The sequence below is a fragment of the Aythya fuligula genome, chromosome 14, assembly GCF_009819795.1.
Source record: "Aythya fuligula isolate bAytFul2 chromosome 14, bAytFul2.pri, whole genome shotgun sequence".
Classification (NCBI taxonomy): Eukaryota; Metazoa; Chordata; class Aves; order Anseriformes; family Anatidae; genus Aythya; species Aythya fuligula.
Window position 1 is genome coordinate 8,934,110 of NC_045572.1, and position 16,689 is coordinate 8,950,798.

Genomic DNA, 16,689 nt, shown 5'->3' on the forward strand with positions numbered 1-16,689 from the left:
GGGGTGTGAGGCAAGCAGGATTCCCCGGGGACACCCACCCCAAGCCCTATTACCACCTACTTCAAACTCCAGCGGGGGAGGCAGCAGCTGCGCAACACAGAGGCAGAGAGAAGGAGCTAACACAGGCTGTGGGGTAGAGTTTATTGACACTGCCAAGTAGCAGCCATCGCGTAGACCCGCAGTGGTGAGCGGCACCGGCGGAGCTGCCCAGCATCACCCAGAGGGTGCCGCAGGCCTGTCGGGAACCACGCAGCTACTGCGCCCTCCGGGCCATCAGCATCTCTCTGATGTTATCTTCTGCTTCCTTCACGCTTCGTTCCAGGTACGACTTCTTCTGCTGCAAGGCAGAAACCCAGAGGGGAGTTAATGTCCAGCCTGGCACCAGCAGCACAGGGAGGTGATCAGGGCAGAGCCCCCAGCAGCCTGCTGAGGGCGCACACACCGCGGCGTGCTTGCCCCGGTGCGAGAGTCGTTTTCATTTCCAGAGGCATCCTGGAAGTGTTAATATTGAATCTTTCTTGCCTGGGCAATGTTTACACAGAGTTTGAGTTCTGCTCCCTCTGAGACCTCCTCCTCAGAGCTGTGGGATTATTTCAACAGCGGAGCTGCACAAAGTGTCTGACATCAAATGTAGCAGTGAAGAAAAGGAAATCACACCCCGTAAAGTTTGGAGCCCAGAGATAAATTAATATGCTGGAGCCTGCTTATGCTATCAGCAACCCGCACCAGAACCCTTTCACACTCAGGTTAAAAAAGGCTCTTTTTTCCCAGCTGGGTGTTTTCAGAAACCAGACCCTCTTTTCTATCTGCCGCATGTTCAGAAATTCCCTGCCATCATCACAAAATGTGTTTCTTTAATCATCTTTAATTAGTCCAGGCTTGGCAGGGAAGCAGACCGAAGCTGTGCATCCCAAGATAGGAATTCACCATGCAGCATTTTTTCCTGCTCGTCTGGGTTCTCCTAGGTGACTGGAAAAATCTGCAACTGGCTCCCTTGACTATTTTCTCTGGGTTTCCAAACAACAGACACAACAGTCTCCCACGGATGCCAGGCCCACAGAAAGCAGTCCTGTCCATGTGCTGCTGGGCGCCGGGAAATCGCCGCTCCAGTGCTTGCTGATGGGCTGGGGGAAGCCCGGGGCAGGCTCCCCGGCGGTGGGCTCACGGAGGGGTCACCCAGCAGCTTTGGGGCTGCACAACCACCTGCTGAGGCACACGCAGGGCTCCGCAGGCTGCAGCTGCCTGCGCACAGGGCGTGCAGGTGCAGGGCTCGCTGCCCACGCAGCACCACGATCCTCACCTCCGCAAAGCCCAGCGGGGATCACTGCGATGCGATGCGCCCAGCACAGCTCTCCCCGGGGTGGTGACAGCCCCAGCCTAGCAAATGCTCCTTCACACCAGCCCGGGGAGCTTGGTACATCCCTGTCCTGGGGATGTGCAAGGTGCCAATAACCGTGGGCAGGATTATTCTCACGTTACAGAGCCTCAGCCTTGAGCATCCTGTCACAGGCTCCACCGAACCACCTCTAAACACGTGCAAAGGAACCCAGTGTGATATGAATGATCCCTCCCAATCCCACCAAAGCTCATCCAAGTGATGAGAGGAGGGGAAACGGCCTCAAGTTGCACCTGGGAGGTTTGGGTTGGGTATTAAGAGAAACTCCTTTACCCAAAATGTTTTGTGGCATTGGCAGGGGCTGCTCAGGGAAGTGGTTGAGTCGCCATCCCTGGAGGTCTTCAAGAAACGTGGAGATGTAGGACTTGGTGGCATAGGTCAGTGGTGGACTTGTCAGCACTGGGTTAAAGGTTGGACTAGATGATCTCAGAGGCCTTTCCCAATCTGAATGATTCTCTGAAAGCCAAGAATAGCTACAGGGGACGTGGGAGGTCCTCAGCACTGCTCAGCCACGCATGGGAAACTGCAGAGGGGGAGAACAAAAAGGGCTAAAACACTGCTCCGGGGTGCTCACCCCCGGCCACTGCCTTGCTGAAGCAGAGCAGCATCCTGCTGCTCAGGGGTGGTGTGGAAACAGGGCACACACGGCCACCAAAAGCACACGCTGAGCAGCACCCTCCCAATGGCTGTGAGGGAAGGGAGGGGGTTAGGGGTGAGCCCCCTTTTTGCCAGATTGCAAAAAATGCCAAGTCAATGCTCCCCTGGCAGCTTCCTGAATGCTTCTTGCACAAACACAGAGCTGGGATGCAGAACGCAGAAGGAAAACCCACTAGCATGTGATAGGGCCCTGCTGCCACCACTCTGCATCCATCCCCTCACAGCTGACCCTACAGCAACACCTCCATGTACCTGACAAATTCCCACTCTGCGATGACACCCCTCCCAGTTCCCTTTCCAACTACTGAAGGACTTTTATTTAAATAGCAAAGGTTGTTAACAAAAGCCATGGCCATGGTTCATCTCTCTCGCCAATGGTCCCCCGACACCCGGGATCCCTGGTGCTTTTCAGAGCTGCTTTTCAGGAAACTGGTGGAGAGGAAGCACCCTGTGGGTTACCACTGCTAATGACTTCCCAGCACGGCGCTGACGCCCTGGCAGGGCAGGACTTCTGTGTTCTGCTGCTCCTGGAAGACGTGGATGGATTTCACATCTGGGGAACTGAATGCGAAGGCTGGGAGGGGAGAGACGTCAGAGAGAAGCTGCACGGGTCTGCGCTCAGAGGAAGCTCCCAGAGTTGCAACCTCCTCGCTCTGCTGGCTATAGGAGAGCAGCTCCAGCAGAGCCCATTTCTATGCATTCAAAACATTTTTTATATTGTTCTACAAAACAGACCCTTTATCCTCTCCATTCTCCACCTATGCCCACCAGGAAAGAGACATTTGAAGAGATCCCTCTGCTGGCAGCCTGGCTCCTGCAGACAGCCCAGGGCTGGCCATGAGGCAGCATCCACATGCAGACAGGACCTGAGAGGCTTCAAATAATGGTTTGGGGATCCTGACACAGGGGGACTGCAAACATGCACGGCTAGGGAACTGCTGGAGAGTCTTTGAGCCTCACCTCCCCATGTATAAGTGGTTTGAGTGTTAATCTGGCCCAACACACTGCAGAAGTGCCCATGGGTGCCATGGGGAACGTACACGGAGCTCTGTCACACGCTCCTGTGCTTGTTGTGTTTTGCCCTCCCCACTTGTGGGGTGAAATGGGGGAACAAGGGTGTTAGAGCACACGGGGCATGGCAAGGGGACACTTTGTTAGGTAAGCATCACCTGCAGGCACGGGCTGGGCAGGATTTTGGAAATTTGCATTTTCCCTCAATCCCTCTCCTCGGTTACGCAGTTTCTAGCAGAAAATGATGGGGAAAGAGGATCTGCACCGGTCCTGATGCTTTTACTCCTTTCTCCCAAAAGTGGTCTCCAGGCAGACTCATCCCTTCAGAGGCCGTGGCACCAAACCTCTTCGAGCTGGGGCCGGCTGGGGATCCAGCTGAGAGGGAGCAGCGCAGGGCAAAGCGGAGCAGGCTGAGCAGCCACACCAGGGACAAGGAAACGAGGCGGGAGCTGGGGGAAGAGGGTTGTGGGGAGCACAGGCAGCACCCAACCTGCACCCCCCAGCACAGCCCCTTCCATCCCATCAGCGCTCAGGGAGATCCTGCTGCTGGGGCAGGCAAGGGAAATGCTGCACCCACAGTTCGGAGCCTGAAAGCTTTCTGAGCTGTTCTCCAGGCCGGCAGCGTGCAGCGCCAGAGCCAGCACAGCAGCGCCAGAGCTGGCTCTCACCTGGACCAACGGCCCACGTAAAGGAGGGTGAGGGGCAGACTATCACGATATTTTCCTATGTGTGTGGCAGGAGCAAGGTGTTCCTTCCTGAGAAGCTGCAGCCCGGTTTCTGCTTAGGTAATCACAGGAGAAAGAGCAGGAACTTACATGCAAAACTCTCCTCGCCACAATTACTGGGGTCTAGACAGGAAACTCGGTGTCTATCTGATCCTCCTTCCTGGGGAGCAGCTCTGTGAGCAAGCCCAGCTGACACATATTCTGCCTCGTCACACCAGCGCTGAGAAAACCAAGTAATGGGTCTGGCAGCGCCGCTCTGAAGTCATCCTTGAGGCTGTTCCAGTCCTGCCAGATCCGCTGGGCTGGCAGTAACTGCTGGCTGCACAAGAAACACCATCTGCAGCCTCCCCAAACCCCACATCCAAGACTCTCCGACCTCGATGCTGACCTGCAGCCCCAAGGCATCTGACCCAAAGCGCCGGGCCAGCCCGTGGCTGCGAGGCTGTAGCTCCTCAGGGGATGAGCTGCGTGTATTTTCCTGTGGAGGAGCTTTTAGCGCTCCAAGCAGGAATCCGCTGCTGCGTGTGCCAAGGCAAGTGCAGTTAGAAGCACATTTCCAGTGCGATGCCAGAACTGTGCTGCTAATTTGGGTCCCGAACGAAATCGAAGGCTGCCGAGACTCCTTCCCTAGCCCGTTAACCCCGGTGCTCACCAGTTGGAGCCTGAGCTGGCCCCAGCAGCACACTGGCCGTGTGTGGTGTATGCACGGAAAGCTGCTGACTTGGGAAGCTTCGGAGCACGCACACTGCAGATTCAGAGCTCTTATCTGCACCCACACCGTTAGAGCCAGAAACTGCCTCCTAGCACAAGAAAAACACCAACCAGCCAGCCTACAAGCTCCAGTGTGCCTTTGGCGAGACCAAGTGGTTACCCAAAGCAGAGAGGCACACGGCTGCCCGAGTCATGGAGCCTCAGGGAGGGATTGAGGAAGGAGACTTGCTTTGGAAAGCCAGTAGGTGAAGGTGGCACTCACCGTTCTGCTCTCAGGAAAGCCTACGTCCACGGCCTGCAACCAACACCACCACACTCCGCAGTGAAGCTGGGCAGTCCAGTGAGGTGCTGGCATCTCACCAGCAGTTACAAGAAAAGCACTAAGGAAGAAATACAGGGAGCACGGCAGGAAGATGTGAATTCGCCAGTCCTGGTTCACACCTGTCTTGGGTTTAAGCCAGGCTGGATGGGGCTTTGAGCAACCTGGTCTAGTGGGAGGTGTCCCTGCCCATGGCAGGAGGCTGGAACTGGATGAGCTTTAAGGTCCCTTCCAACCCAAACCATTCTGTGATTCTGCATTCACTGCAAAATACACTTCTTGGGTGTTGCTGAAGAGGCACAGCTTCTGGAGCCCCCTCTGCCTTGCTGAAGCACCCAGCAAGCCCTCCCCACCCAGCACGCAATGCACACAGCACCAAAACCCCCGGGGTTCCTGCACCCACTATTTGGGGTGACAGCCTCTCAACCCCCCTCCTTCTCTGCTGCTTCCCCACCCAGGAAGGGGGCTGCCACCTATGCTGGGACACCCGGTACAGACACCCTGCTACAGGTTAGCAAGGTCTAGGCTGCATGGAGGCTGCTTTCATGCTGAGCTGCTCACAAGAAGCCGGCGCAGTTAGTGCCTCCAAGCCTGTAGTTTCACAATTTCTTCAAGCCAGTCCTGTAGCCAACAAGAGTTATCTTCCCTCGCCAGGAAGGGCTGCCGTGGCTGGAAGCAAAACAAGTCACAGGCCTGAAAACAAGCCCTGAAGAAATGTTTTCTCTTCAATCTTCTTTCTGGAACCAGGTTTGCCACGCTAATGGCTACCTGGCGCCCAGATGGAGGGCAGGGAACTACAGCCAAGGCTTCTTTGGGCAGCAGAGCAAATCCATCCTGCAGGCCACAGGGCTGAGCTGCCCAACGCCTACGTGTGGCTCAGGAGCCCTGCTAAGGCTCTCCTGCTCCCTGACTGCAGAGGGTGCCCTGCCCCTGCCTGGCCGTGCTCACCTCACCCCTCCCAAATCTCAGGAGCTTCCCACACCTCCAGGCCCTGCTGCAGCCTTGAAGGGAGGAACAGCACATGATAACCTGCATATGTTTTCAGGAGAGCTGCACAAAGTAAAATTGCTACCTCCCATGTGCTCAGAGGACGATGCAACCAAAAATACGACCGGCTTCTGCCACAGCCACGTCAGACAGCGTGTGGTGCTCGCGGGGAGTCTACAGAAGGAAGAGAGGACAACTGCACAGCTTCTGGCTGGCATCCACAGCAGCCCTCCTGCAGGGCAGTTGCTTCACAGGGTGCCCACTGTGACCCCAAGGAGGTTGCCCGCAGCTCACAGGCGGCCCCATGATGCCTGGAGTCCTCTGTGCCTCACCTGGGGACAACGTGCAAGCTCTTTGAAAGCATCACCTTGAGCAGCCTCAGTCAGCAGCTAGGTGAGGCAACACCCCCAGACCTTCATCTGCTGCTCCTGCTTCTCACTGGTGTGCAGCAGAGAAACAAGTCCGTGCCCTAGTGATTATGCTTAAAGTGAAAACGATGCCGTGAACTCTTGCTGCTGCTGTTACCCTGTGCCACGGCTCGCCCTGGCACTTCACTCCCTGTCACAGGTAAGCCGCTGCCAGCACGCTCCCCGGTCGGCTCCGTGCTATTTGCCCTCAGCAGCTGCTGCGGAAATAATAGATTTAATGCAAATAAACCTGCAGGTCACAACCCCGAAGAACAACAGGAGCTCCGGTTCGCAGGCAGAGCTGGTGACCTTCTGGCACCGCGTGAACTTCCCACCTCCACTGGTGTTGCATCACGCTGCAAGAAACCAAGCCTTTGTTGAGAGGCACAGTGACACAGCCAGGCCGTGCATTCCTGGCAGATTAAAGAGCCAGCATCCACAAATTCCACAGCAAGGAAAAACTATTATTCAGCTCCCCGTGGACTGGATCGAGATGATCAAGGCCACGTATTCCCACAACGCTGTGATTTAGACACCTCTGTCTTCAGAGCCTGCCAGCGCTGGCCACAGCAGCACACATCTCCTGAGCACTGTCCAGGGTGGGTAACTCAGTGCAGTGCTTCAAGGCAGGCGTGCTCGGCTCCGAAAGACAGCACAGCACTTCTGTTCTCAGCAAGAAACCAACACACAGCAGCCAAAGTCTACTCCTGTTGCTTAATGCCTAGCACTCGCATGTGAGTTCCCTTTTTCAAACAGCGTTTTGTCATTCAATTCCTATTCCTTTCACTCTTTAAATTCTACTTTTTTCTCTTCACCTCAGCCAGAAAAAAAAAAACATCTCTCTCTACCCCTGGCCTGCAAACACAAATGTGAAGTGCATGAACCCAAACAAAAGTGTCTCCATGGAAATGTAAGGATCTGGTATTGGAACATGCCTCCTCATTTCAGGTTTAAAAAATAATAATAATAATAAAAAAATCTGCAATCCCTAACTTGTGAGGATGAAACAAGCGGGCAGGTTCCTTTCTAGAGAAGGCCTCCCCGTGGCTTGCAGCACGCTCAGCTGCTGGCATGCTGCTCCCGTGCTCAGAAGGCTGTTGTGGAGAAATGCCACAGAGTCTTCAGGCATGATGCCGTGCTTCAAATAGGAGCCTTGATATAACTCATCTTGTGACAGTCTCAATAAACCTGCTAGCCTAAAGTTTCTGTATCTCCCAAAGTTAACCCAGGTCATTTTTGGCATTCCTCGCGGGCTCTGTGTGTGCACTCTTTGGGAAAGTGATAAGCAGCTCCCCAGACGGAGCTGGGTGCACACGCTCATCTGCAGAGGGATCTTCCCAAGAGGGAGGAGAGCTGTGCGGCCAGCACAGGGGGGGCAGGCAGCAGCAGCAGCAGCACATCTCTCTTACTCGAGGGCCGCTGCTGCTGCTGGGATGGTTGGAATCACCCAAATACCTCCTGCCAGAGACCAGCACCCTGAGCCACCACCATTTGCCGCGGCACGTCAGATATTTTGGTCAGCCTCAAATCGCTGAAGCTGGCGTGCCGAAGACGTGCGCTTTGCTTAATGTCACGGCCATCTGAAACTGGTAAGTGGGGAAGGGGCAGACGTGCCAAGCAGCAGCCAGCTGTTCCTGCTTTGGGAGAAACTCCCGTACAGTGGGCACCACTGACAGGGCTGGGAGGGTGAGTCCCACGCCCTGCTGGGTCCACCCAGCACCGCACATAGTACACATTGGGAATTACACACTGCAGCAACCACCAAATATTTAGATACTCTTCAAGACTTTCCAAGCACAGTTATTGCTCTCAGGAAGTTGCCTACAGTTTGCCCAAGAGTAAAGTGCAATAGGAAGGGAGTAGAGCCAGTTTCTGATGACAGCTGCTGACAGAAGCACGATGATGCCATTCACCTAGGAGGAGAAGTGATGATTCACATCCCTGGGTTTTCCCTTAGCCACTCATTCCAGAAGGCAATGGGGATTCTTGGTCACTTCGGAGCCGTCTGGATTACAATTGAGAGCAGAGGCTGTCCCAGGTAGACCTAGGAGATGAGAGTTATATCACGATATGAGTTATATCAAGGCTCCTATTTGAAGGCTGTCCCAAGTAGAAAGGAGACCTAATGTACCTGCCAACTCCGGGGGATCTTTAGAAGCACCTGCCTAAAGAATTGCTGGTGCAAATCTGCCTTCACCATGTACTGATCCTACCCACAGTACTACCAGAAGGGCTTCCAACATCATTATTATAGGGCTTTGAGACAATGAGGAACATATTCTGAAAAAAACTAGTTTGGAAGAGCATTCACTGCTTTCCAAACACGGTACTACAGAGGCAACCCTTGGAGAGATGCTGGGGTGAAGTAACGGGCAGCAGAACATAGCTGCAGAGCACCCTGTCTGTACCAAAGCCCCAGCCCATGCTGGAGCATGCTTCACACTAAGTGTCGTGTCAGCCACACATGCCAGCGTATTAATGAGAGGTGGAGCCAGGTGCTTTCCCCAAATGGGAAGTGACGATTGTTCCAGTGAACTTCTGCACCCTAGCCTGACGTTTACTACAAAAGAAAGCTAACTGGGAATATTTCAGTAGGTGGCAGCAAGAAATACATTATCAGCTCAGAAACTCCCTTTAGGAGATGTCTTCTTGGAAACGTTACCCATTTAGAGCAGGGATTTCAGAGGGACATTGTTTCAAGCCCACTACAATACGCCTGACCAGACTCATGACAGCAGAGTCAGGTCAAATACAGAGAATTTAGGGAGGGAAAACTTACCCAGATTCTGAAAATCCCCACTTTCTGCACGCAAATGTCCCTCACCAAACTGCCTCTTGCAAAATGTGCTAAGTTCCTTAATTTTGTGCTTGGGTTTCTGTACTCCTGCAGTCAGTACCAAGTGACCAGAGCATCTCCTGGCACTGTGACTCTTGTAAAATCACGCCATACCTTTCATCCAGATCTTACAGTTCAGGCCAAACGAGGCCATTTTTTGATGTAAAATCACTCCTGCCAATTTCAAAGACTCAGAGAGCAACAAGAAGATGTGAACTCCCAACTAACCACCGTCCCCTCACCCAGCCAAGTTGGACACCCTTGGACTCACCTGCCTCACTGACAGAGCGGGCACTGCCACATCCCCACTAGGAACACATTTTCGGGCAGATTAGCAAAGTAAACCAGGCAGTGGCACGGGGCCAGCAGGAAGTTGTGACAACCTCCTGCATACCCAGCGAGCAAGGTGTGGTTTTGCAAAGCTGACTCAGGGCTGGGTCAGGTCTCTCACACGCAGGAGCACGCTTTCCAAATAAAGGCTTCCTGTTCTCCCCAGGCAAGACAAGGGGGATGGGGGTGCCAGATACAGATAATCCCCCTCCCCAGAGCCACTGAATTGCCTGGTACAAAGGACAGCAAGGAGTGACTGCATGGTCCTGGTGACTCAGTCAAGTGCAGCAGCATTGGTTTGTGACTAACTATTACTCACACGACGAAGAATTCGGAGGGAGCAACATCCAGCTATCCTCATTGCTTTGGATACTTCCGCAGCCAGAAGTACAAAGGAAAGCTTTGACAATGATTCAGACCCTGATTTAAAACGACAAAGAAAGGCTTATCTATCAATTTTATGTTCTGATGATTTCAATGTATTCATAAGAGCACTTTAACGCTAATCAGAGGAAACAAGCAACTTTCAGACCCAGATGACTAAATGTAGGCTCCTGGGTGGACAAACCATTTAGACAGAAGAAGATTTATTTTTCTAGTAATGCGTAATGTTCTTCACTTTTCCCTGAATTGCAAAGAAACGCTAGTGTATTGGCGAATTTTACTTTGAAAAGCTTTTTCCGCTAGTTTCATTTTTTGTCAGAGCAAAACCAAAAATCCTAAACTTCTAGGATAATTGTATTTCGAAAGCATCTCTATAGGTAGGCTCTGAAGGATTTAAAAGTGAACAACATTCATGTTCATTATTCTCCTACTTTTAAAATCTACAGTTATCCACCTAAAATTACAGGGGAGAGAGGAGTTGCCAAATTCCAGTTCGCCCTTGTTGAGGCCTTTGCCCTCTCAGCCACTTTGCGTGCTTAATCTGCAAGCTGTAGCGCAGTGGAGAGTAACAAATAATCACTAATTAACTAGGTCCTTGCAAAAACTGTGGAGTTTGAAATTTTTTTGCTGTGAGTGAGTGCTCCAAATGAAAAATCCAGCCCTGTGAATGTGTATCATACACATGTGATGTTAGAAATACAAGTCACTCCTCACAAAAACATGGTGAGATGTTAAGCTTTCATAAGCCATCCCACGCCTAAATCAGTGGATGATCCTTTCAGAGAGCTGGGAATTCCCTCTCAAATGTGATGATTTTGTTTCTATATCCGAAAGGTTACTACTTTGCATTTTGCAACCCGTGACCTGCGCACTAATTAACATAGCACAAGCTTAGGTATGTTCTGCTTTGAAAATTGCTTATTTGACCTTCATCTAACAAACCTAACATAGCCATCAGCACCAGTGTTAAGAAAAAGAAAAAAAAAAAAAAGAATACAACTTCTTTCTTGCAATTACCAAAGAGCATCTGTTCCCATGTAAAGCTGGAGGATGCTACCTGCAAGCAATTAACTTGCATCTGTCTGGGATGAGAGTGAAATTATGTGATCTGGATAAAAGAAAAATAGCATAAAGTACACGTAAATTAGGCTGGAAGAAAACAATCCTCTTACTATTTTCACTTTCCACAAACAACTGTAAGATCAAATGTGTGCTTTAAACAATTAAGTCATCAGTCAGATTCATCCATGGCCTCAAGAGCAAGAAACAAGCATACTATTCGTACAGTCACCAGCAGAAACCATTTAGGGGACAGAAACAAATAGTGGAGCATTAGCTATGCCCAAATATTTACCTTAACTTCGTATGGTCCCAGTCCAGAGGGCTTCTCCATAAAGAATGGCTTTATCCCAGGAGCGTTAGCTAGCTCTGTGTCCATTACACTCAACCTTTTCGCCTTATTATTATTTTAAGGCCTATTTTGCTCATTGCTCCAAGTATTTCCCCTTTCAAAACTGAAAATGAGAATGCAGATTCTCCTCCTGCGCTGTAAAACAGCCAGAACTATTGGAAAAAATAAATAAATAAATGAGCTTCAGTACTTCCTTCTTCAAAAGGAGCATGTCAGTGGAGAACAGATGCGTGCGAACAGCTCTGCCTGTGCCCTGCTCTCTTATGGGAGTGCCTGTGGATGCTCCCTGGCTGACAGCAGGCTCCAGCAAGCAGCTACACCACTCACGTCATCCAAAAGCAAGCCGAGACTCTAGACCTGTCCTAGGCTGAAAAGCATAGGTGAGCCCTCACTGAGGGCAAACTCAGGCCTGGATGTCAAAAGCCAACAAGGTCAAGGTGAAATGGATTTCCCAAAAACATCACCAAGCCCAGAAGTCAGCACCCAAAGAATCCTAAGAGATCTATGCAAGCCCAAGTGTTAACCATACACGTTTAATTCACTTCTGTACTGTCTGTCCAACAGCATCAGGTGCCCGGCCTCCCTATACAGCAAGCAGAGGGAGGAGATAATGTGTAGGAATACGAGACCCTCTGAAAGCATTTATTTTTCTCTTGTCTGTGGTGAGCATCTGGACTCAAGGCCTCCTGATGGCCAGGGAAAGCTAATGAAGCTCCAAGGTGTGATTCAGGGACAAGAGGAGAGGATATGAACACTCCAAACTCCCAGGCACCAAGTGCTGTAAAGTTTGATAAGAGGGAGATGGGGGGGGTGGGCAACAAATTCAGTATCTTCCAGGACAAGCAGCTTAAGCAAATAAAAATCAAATTTGCTCCACGGCAATGCCCCAAAATGGCAAACGATCTGTGCCAGGGAAATTTTGTGTGTTTGCAAACTACAGCTGCAGCTGAGCTCCCACTTTGCATGGACGTGGTGTGCAAACCGTGCCAGGGACAGTTCCGGCTTGGCTCCTGTGTGAAGCGATGGTGACAGCCACACGCCAAACTTCCTTCAAGCCGATGAGGCCATAAAGCCAAAAGCACTGAGGCCAGGTCAGGGGCCTCCATGTTGTCAGCTTTAGCATAAAAAAAAAAACAAAAACAAAAACAAAGGACCATCCAGAGAATTGCTTTAGGAGTAAATCCAAAACACTTAGCCATTTGGAGCAAGTCCGTCCCGGCCATACATGCTCAGAGAAGAAGAGGCACCAGCTCCCAGACTGCGGCATTTCTCCCCAGCCACACCTTGCCCACTTCAATCTCTGTTCCCCAGGGCACAAACACACCAGCTTGCAGCCAGCAGAGACACCCTGCAGGCTCGCTGAGAACAGGGGCGCTGCCGTTATGCCCCAGGGCTGCAGCAAGGCCATCCGAAAGCTCCTAGAGAACAGGATTAGAGAAAGGGCTCCCCAGCACAAGCAAGTTCGCATCCAGGCCACAATGGGGAAGAAGTGTTGGTAATTCTGACATCTGATCACCAAACAGCACTGTAATTCAGTGACATTTTGACTTTACCAGGAACCAGCCCTACAAAACCATCTAAGCATTTGCATGAGAAGCGTCGTGGTGTTTGAGAGCAGAATATTTATTCTTCATCACGAACCAGAGCAAAAAAGTTCCATGTGTGGGACGAGACAACTGGACATGGCATTTTTGGGATCAAAGGAAGAATTTCTGAATTAGAGATCTAGCACTTGAGTGTACCTTTTACCTCTGTATTTTCAACTTCAGACAGACAGAGACGAAACCAACTTTAGCTCCACAGCATTAAATATTCAGTCTCCATACACATGTGAAAAAAAATTGCATGGGAAATAAGCACACAACAATATTACGGTCAGAGCTTTAAAACTGATATTCAATTCCACAAAAAAAGCTGCAGGTTGCTGTTGCCCTTTGCATGGAGGAGCTAAATTCAGTGACACACAGTCCAAGCTGCCCAGCACAGCCTCCCCCCTATTTGTTATTTTTAGAAATTTAGTCTGACAACGCCTGACAACTAAACATGCTCAATATAGCAGGAGAGAGGGGGATTATCAGATATTATCAGAGAAAACGCACAGCAATAATCACTTTCTCCACCCCTAATGAAGAATCAATTTTCCATGTCTTTATAATATCAGAGTTTGTTCTTTTTAAAATGCCACATTTAAAAACAGAATCCATCTAGCCCTACAATGGAAACGGATAACGTTTCCTGAAACAAAGCATTGTTCCACCCCTCACATATCATGTTTCCTTAAAAACAAGGGAAGAAAAACATTACTTGGTTTTTCTCTTAATACTGCACAAACATTGCTGAGCTAAAAAGAGTCTGTGCTCATCCCTTTAGAATGCTTTCAAAATAGATTTTACACATACCCCTTGTGCTGTGAAACACAACAAGAATTTGATATTATCAGGACTGGAAAAAACCAATTGCTGGGGCTAAGCAGAAAGCTTCCCGTGCGAGTGCATGAGCCTATGCCATCAATCTGCAAGATCCAAGGCTTTTGGAAGCTTCAGTGGCATAGCCTTTAGGCAAGCATGTGCATTTTGCAAGCAAGCCTAGGCAGTTTATTAAGATTCCAAAGGATTATCCAAAAGTTGTGAAGTTAAGTTTGCTAAATGAATATACAGGCACACATTCATACCTTACCTGGAAGGAATAGGGTAAAGCTACCCTGCTTTTTCTGAGGATTAACTGACAGACTACACGTTTACCCCCTTATTTGTATATATCTGTACCCCTTTGGGCATTTTCAGAGACACGGTGACACAGTTCCCCTCACAAAGTACACTGAGCACATATTCCAGCAAAGTCTTTTTTCACAGCTCTGTACAAAGACGGTTTGGGTTCTCCCTGCTGCTTTGCTGCGCAGTATCACACTCATTTGTGATGCTGCCAGAAAAGAGACAACACAACACTTGAACAGCAGAGAAACCCAGCAGAAAGGAATAAGGCAAAGAGAGTAACTTCAGTCACTGCTTGCAGTAGAAAACATCTGAGGAAAGAGAAGGAAAGCTTTCAAACCAAAGGCAAAACCCTTTTCTGTTTTCATAATTCATTTTGACAACCGTGAACGTCACAAAATCCCGTTCACATCTCTGAAGCAGATTAAAGCATGTGTTTTCATAAACAGCCAGCACTTAGGAGTTCCCCTTACTACACAGCTGGGCAGATTTACAGGAGAGCTTAGCTGTGAGCTGAGACTTCTGTGCTGTGCTCCTCCAGAACCAGAACCAAGCTAGCGGTGACAGCATTTCTGACATTGGGGTTTGTATGAAAAATGCATGTTTCACAACACCTTGGCAATAGCTCTGCAATCACAGTGCATAATTATCTCAAGCTCACGCTACAGGAGTAACCGGTTCAGCTACACTGTGTGGATACCAGAGGATTACTCTGGCCAGCTTCATCCAGCCATGCAAAGTGAGCTATAAGAGTGATAAGGTAGTTAACAATACAAAAAATAAACGTAAGCTTTAAAATCTTTCCAGTTTTAATAACTGATGGAGCGATGTTTTAATCTGGTTATCTTGCTCTGATATTTATTTTACAATGATGTAGTGGAAGCACAAGGTCACAAAGTTTCAAATTCTTTCCTGCTTCTGTCACAACTTGTTTTCAGGACAGCAAAATCCCCTACTCCTGTGATAAGCACCCTCTTAACTTGGACTCAGGTATTTCCCCTGAAATCTTAGTTTCCAGCAGCTGTCACTTTTATCCTCTTCCTGAGGGAATCCCAAGTCTAAGGAATATCCTTTACACAAACGTGCCAGACAGCTGGAAACAGTAGTTAAAAGATGGATTTGAGGAAGGACCTAGCAATCTGAGCCCTACTATCTGTGGTTAAACAGAAAACAAACCAAAACAATCCATGCAGCAACCACCTTCACAATCCCTACCACCTTTTGAGAGGGTCACTGCTTCTGGGAACTGCAATTCAGTGGCCATAACCACAGACCTGAGGCAAGCAACCATCTCTGAGGCTGCATGTAAGAATGACACAGGTTGTAATTTGGGGAGAATTCCATCCATTCTAAAAAGTCAGCAATCTGAAAGTTCAGGAGGTAAGATCATTCCCCACCAGGAACAGGAAGAAACTGGGATGCACAGCTGAAGGGCAAAGAAGCCAGAACTGTCAAGCGCACTCCGCTCAGCTCCAATTGCAGGCATGCTGCTATGAAGTTCTCCACCTTCACTTGCAGAGCTGGTTTTGTTCAAAGCCACTGGTGTCTGGAATGGTTCCAGATTAGCCAGGATACAATCACTTTTATCACGTAAGCATATAAAGGACTGTGCCTCGTATGCATTAACGCGACCTGACATATATGGCCTATCCACGGGGTACTTGTTTTCCCTGTGTAGAAAAGGTTCTGGCCACCAGAAACACAAACCCCCTTAATATCTAACACAGAAAACACACAACACAGCATGCAGTGACGTGTTTGCCATACAGCTCCCCAGACAAGCTTAGCTTTAAGAAGAAATTTAAAAAATATGATTTCACTTTTGCTGTAGTGTAAGTAGGAGACAACGGAGACAGAACTGCACAGCCCTATTTGAGTACCTACTGCCTGTTGCTGCTTGCCCCCACTTACCTGGTCTGCACACTCACCTCCTTCAAAACACTAACAGATTAGACAAGCAGCTTAACTCAAATCAGTCTTTGTTTTCTGTCATTCCCCAAAAGCTAAGGAACAGAGTTTTACATTAATTCTATTTTAGGGGTAACAAGAAAAAAATAACCTTGGCCTTGGAAAAGAACGGTCTGAAGCCCTTCTCCAAAGTGTAAACTGAACTTGTAGCCACTAGAAGATACTCAAGATTCACTAGATAACTTGTTCAAACAGCTGGAACTTGTGCAGACACTACTTTATATATCTCAGATATTCTTCTCTGCCTTAAGAACACCAAAGTGCTCTGACCACGTCACAGAAACTAGGTCCCATCTTCCCTAGCATCCAGCCTTCAACAGCAGCCACAAGAGATGCCTAGGGAAGAGTGTAAGAGAAGGGCAGGCATATATGGTACTTCCTCCTAATATTTTCCCAGCCTCCAGACATATTTAGCTCACAGACTTCCTGAGCAGGATGCAATTTCTACATATTTGGTAATGCTCAAAGGATTCCCCTTCCTTGAATTCGAGCAATTATCCTAAACCAATGTAAACCTCTAATATCCACAGCACTGGCAAAGAGTTTCATATCACCTATCTGCTGCAAATAATCACGTAAATATCCTCTAGCTAGTTTTAAACTTAACTCCCACTAATTTCATTTGAAACCCTCACCTCCAGTTTTCACATCAGGACACAGAGTGAACAACCAACTTTATCTGCTTTTTCTGCATCACTCATGAGTTTGTAGACATACCAAAGAAACCAAGTGATAGGAATTATTGTAGGTTACTTGTTAACAGCTCCATGTTCCCCCCCAGTTATGATCCTTGAGAATGAACAGTTCTAGATAAAAACAAGCAATGTAAGAGATAC

General features: G+C 49.3%; 1 protein-coding gene across 1 annotated transcript in view; it reads right to left on the bottom strand.

The window, feature by feature from the left end:
- Nucleotides 1-117: 117 nt before the first annotated feature.
- The window catches only part of PFDN1 (prefoldin subunit 1), a 31,423-nt gene continuing 14,851 nt past the window's right edge, over nt 118-16,689 (bottom strand). Inside the window, exon 4 of the mRNA XM_032197228.1 lies at nt 118-337. Coding sequence (XP_032053119.1) covers nt 254-337 — 84 coding nt within the window. The 3' untranslated portion in view covers nt 118-253. The remainder of the gene's footprint in view (nt 338-16,689) is intronic.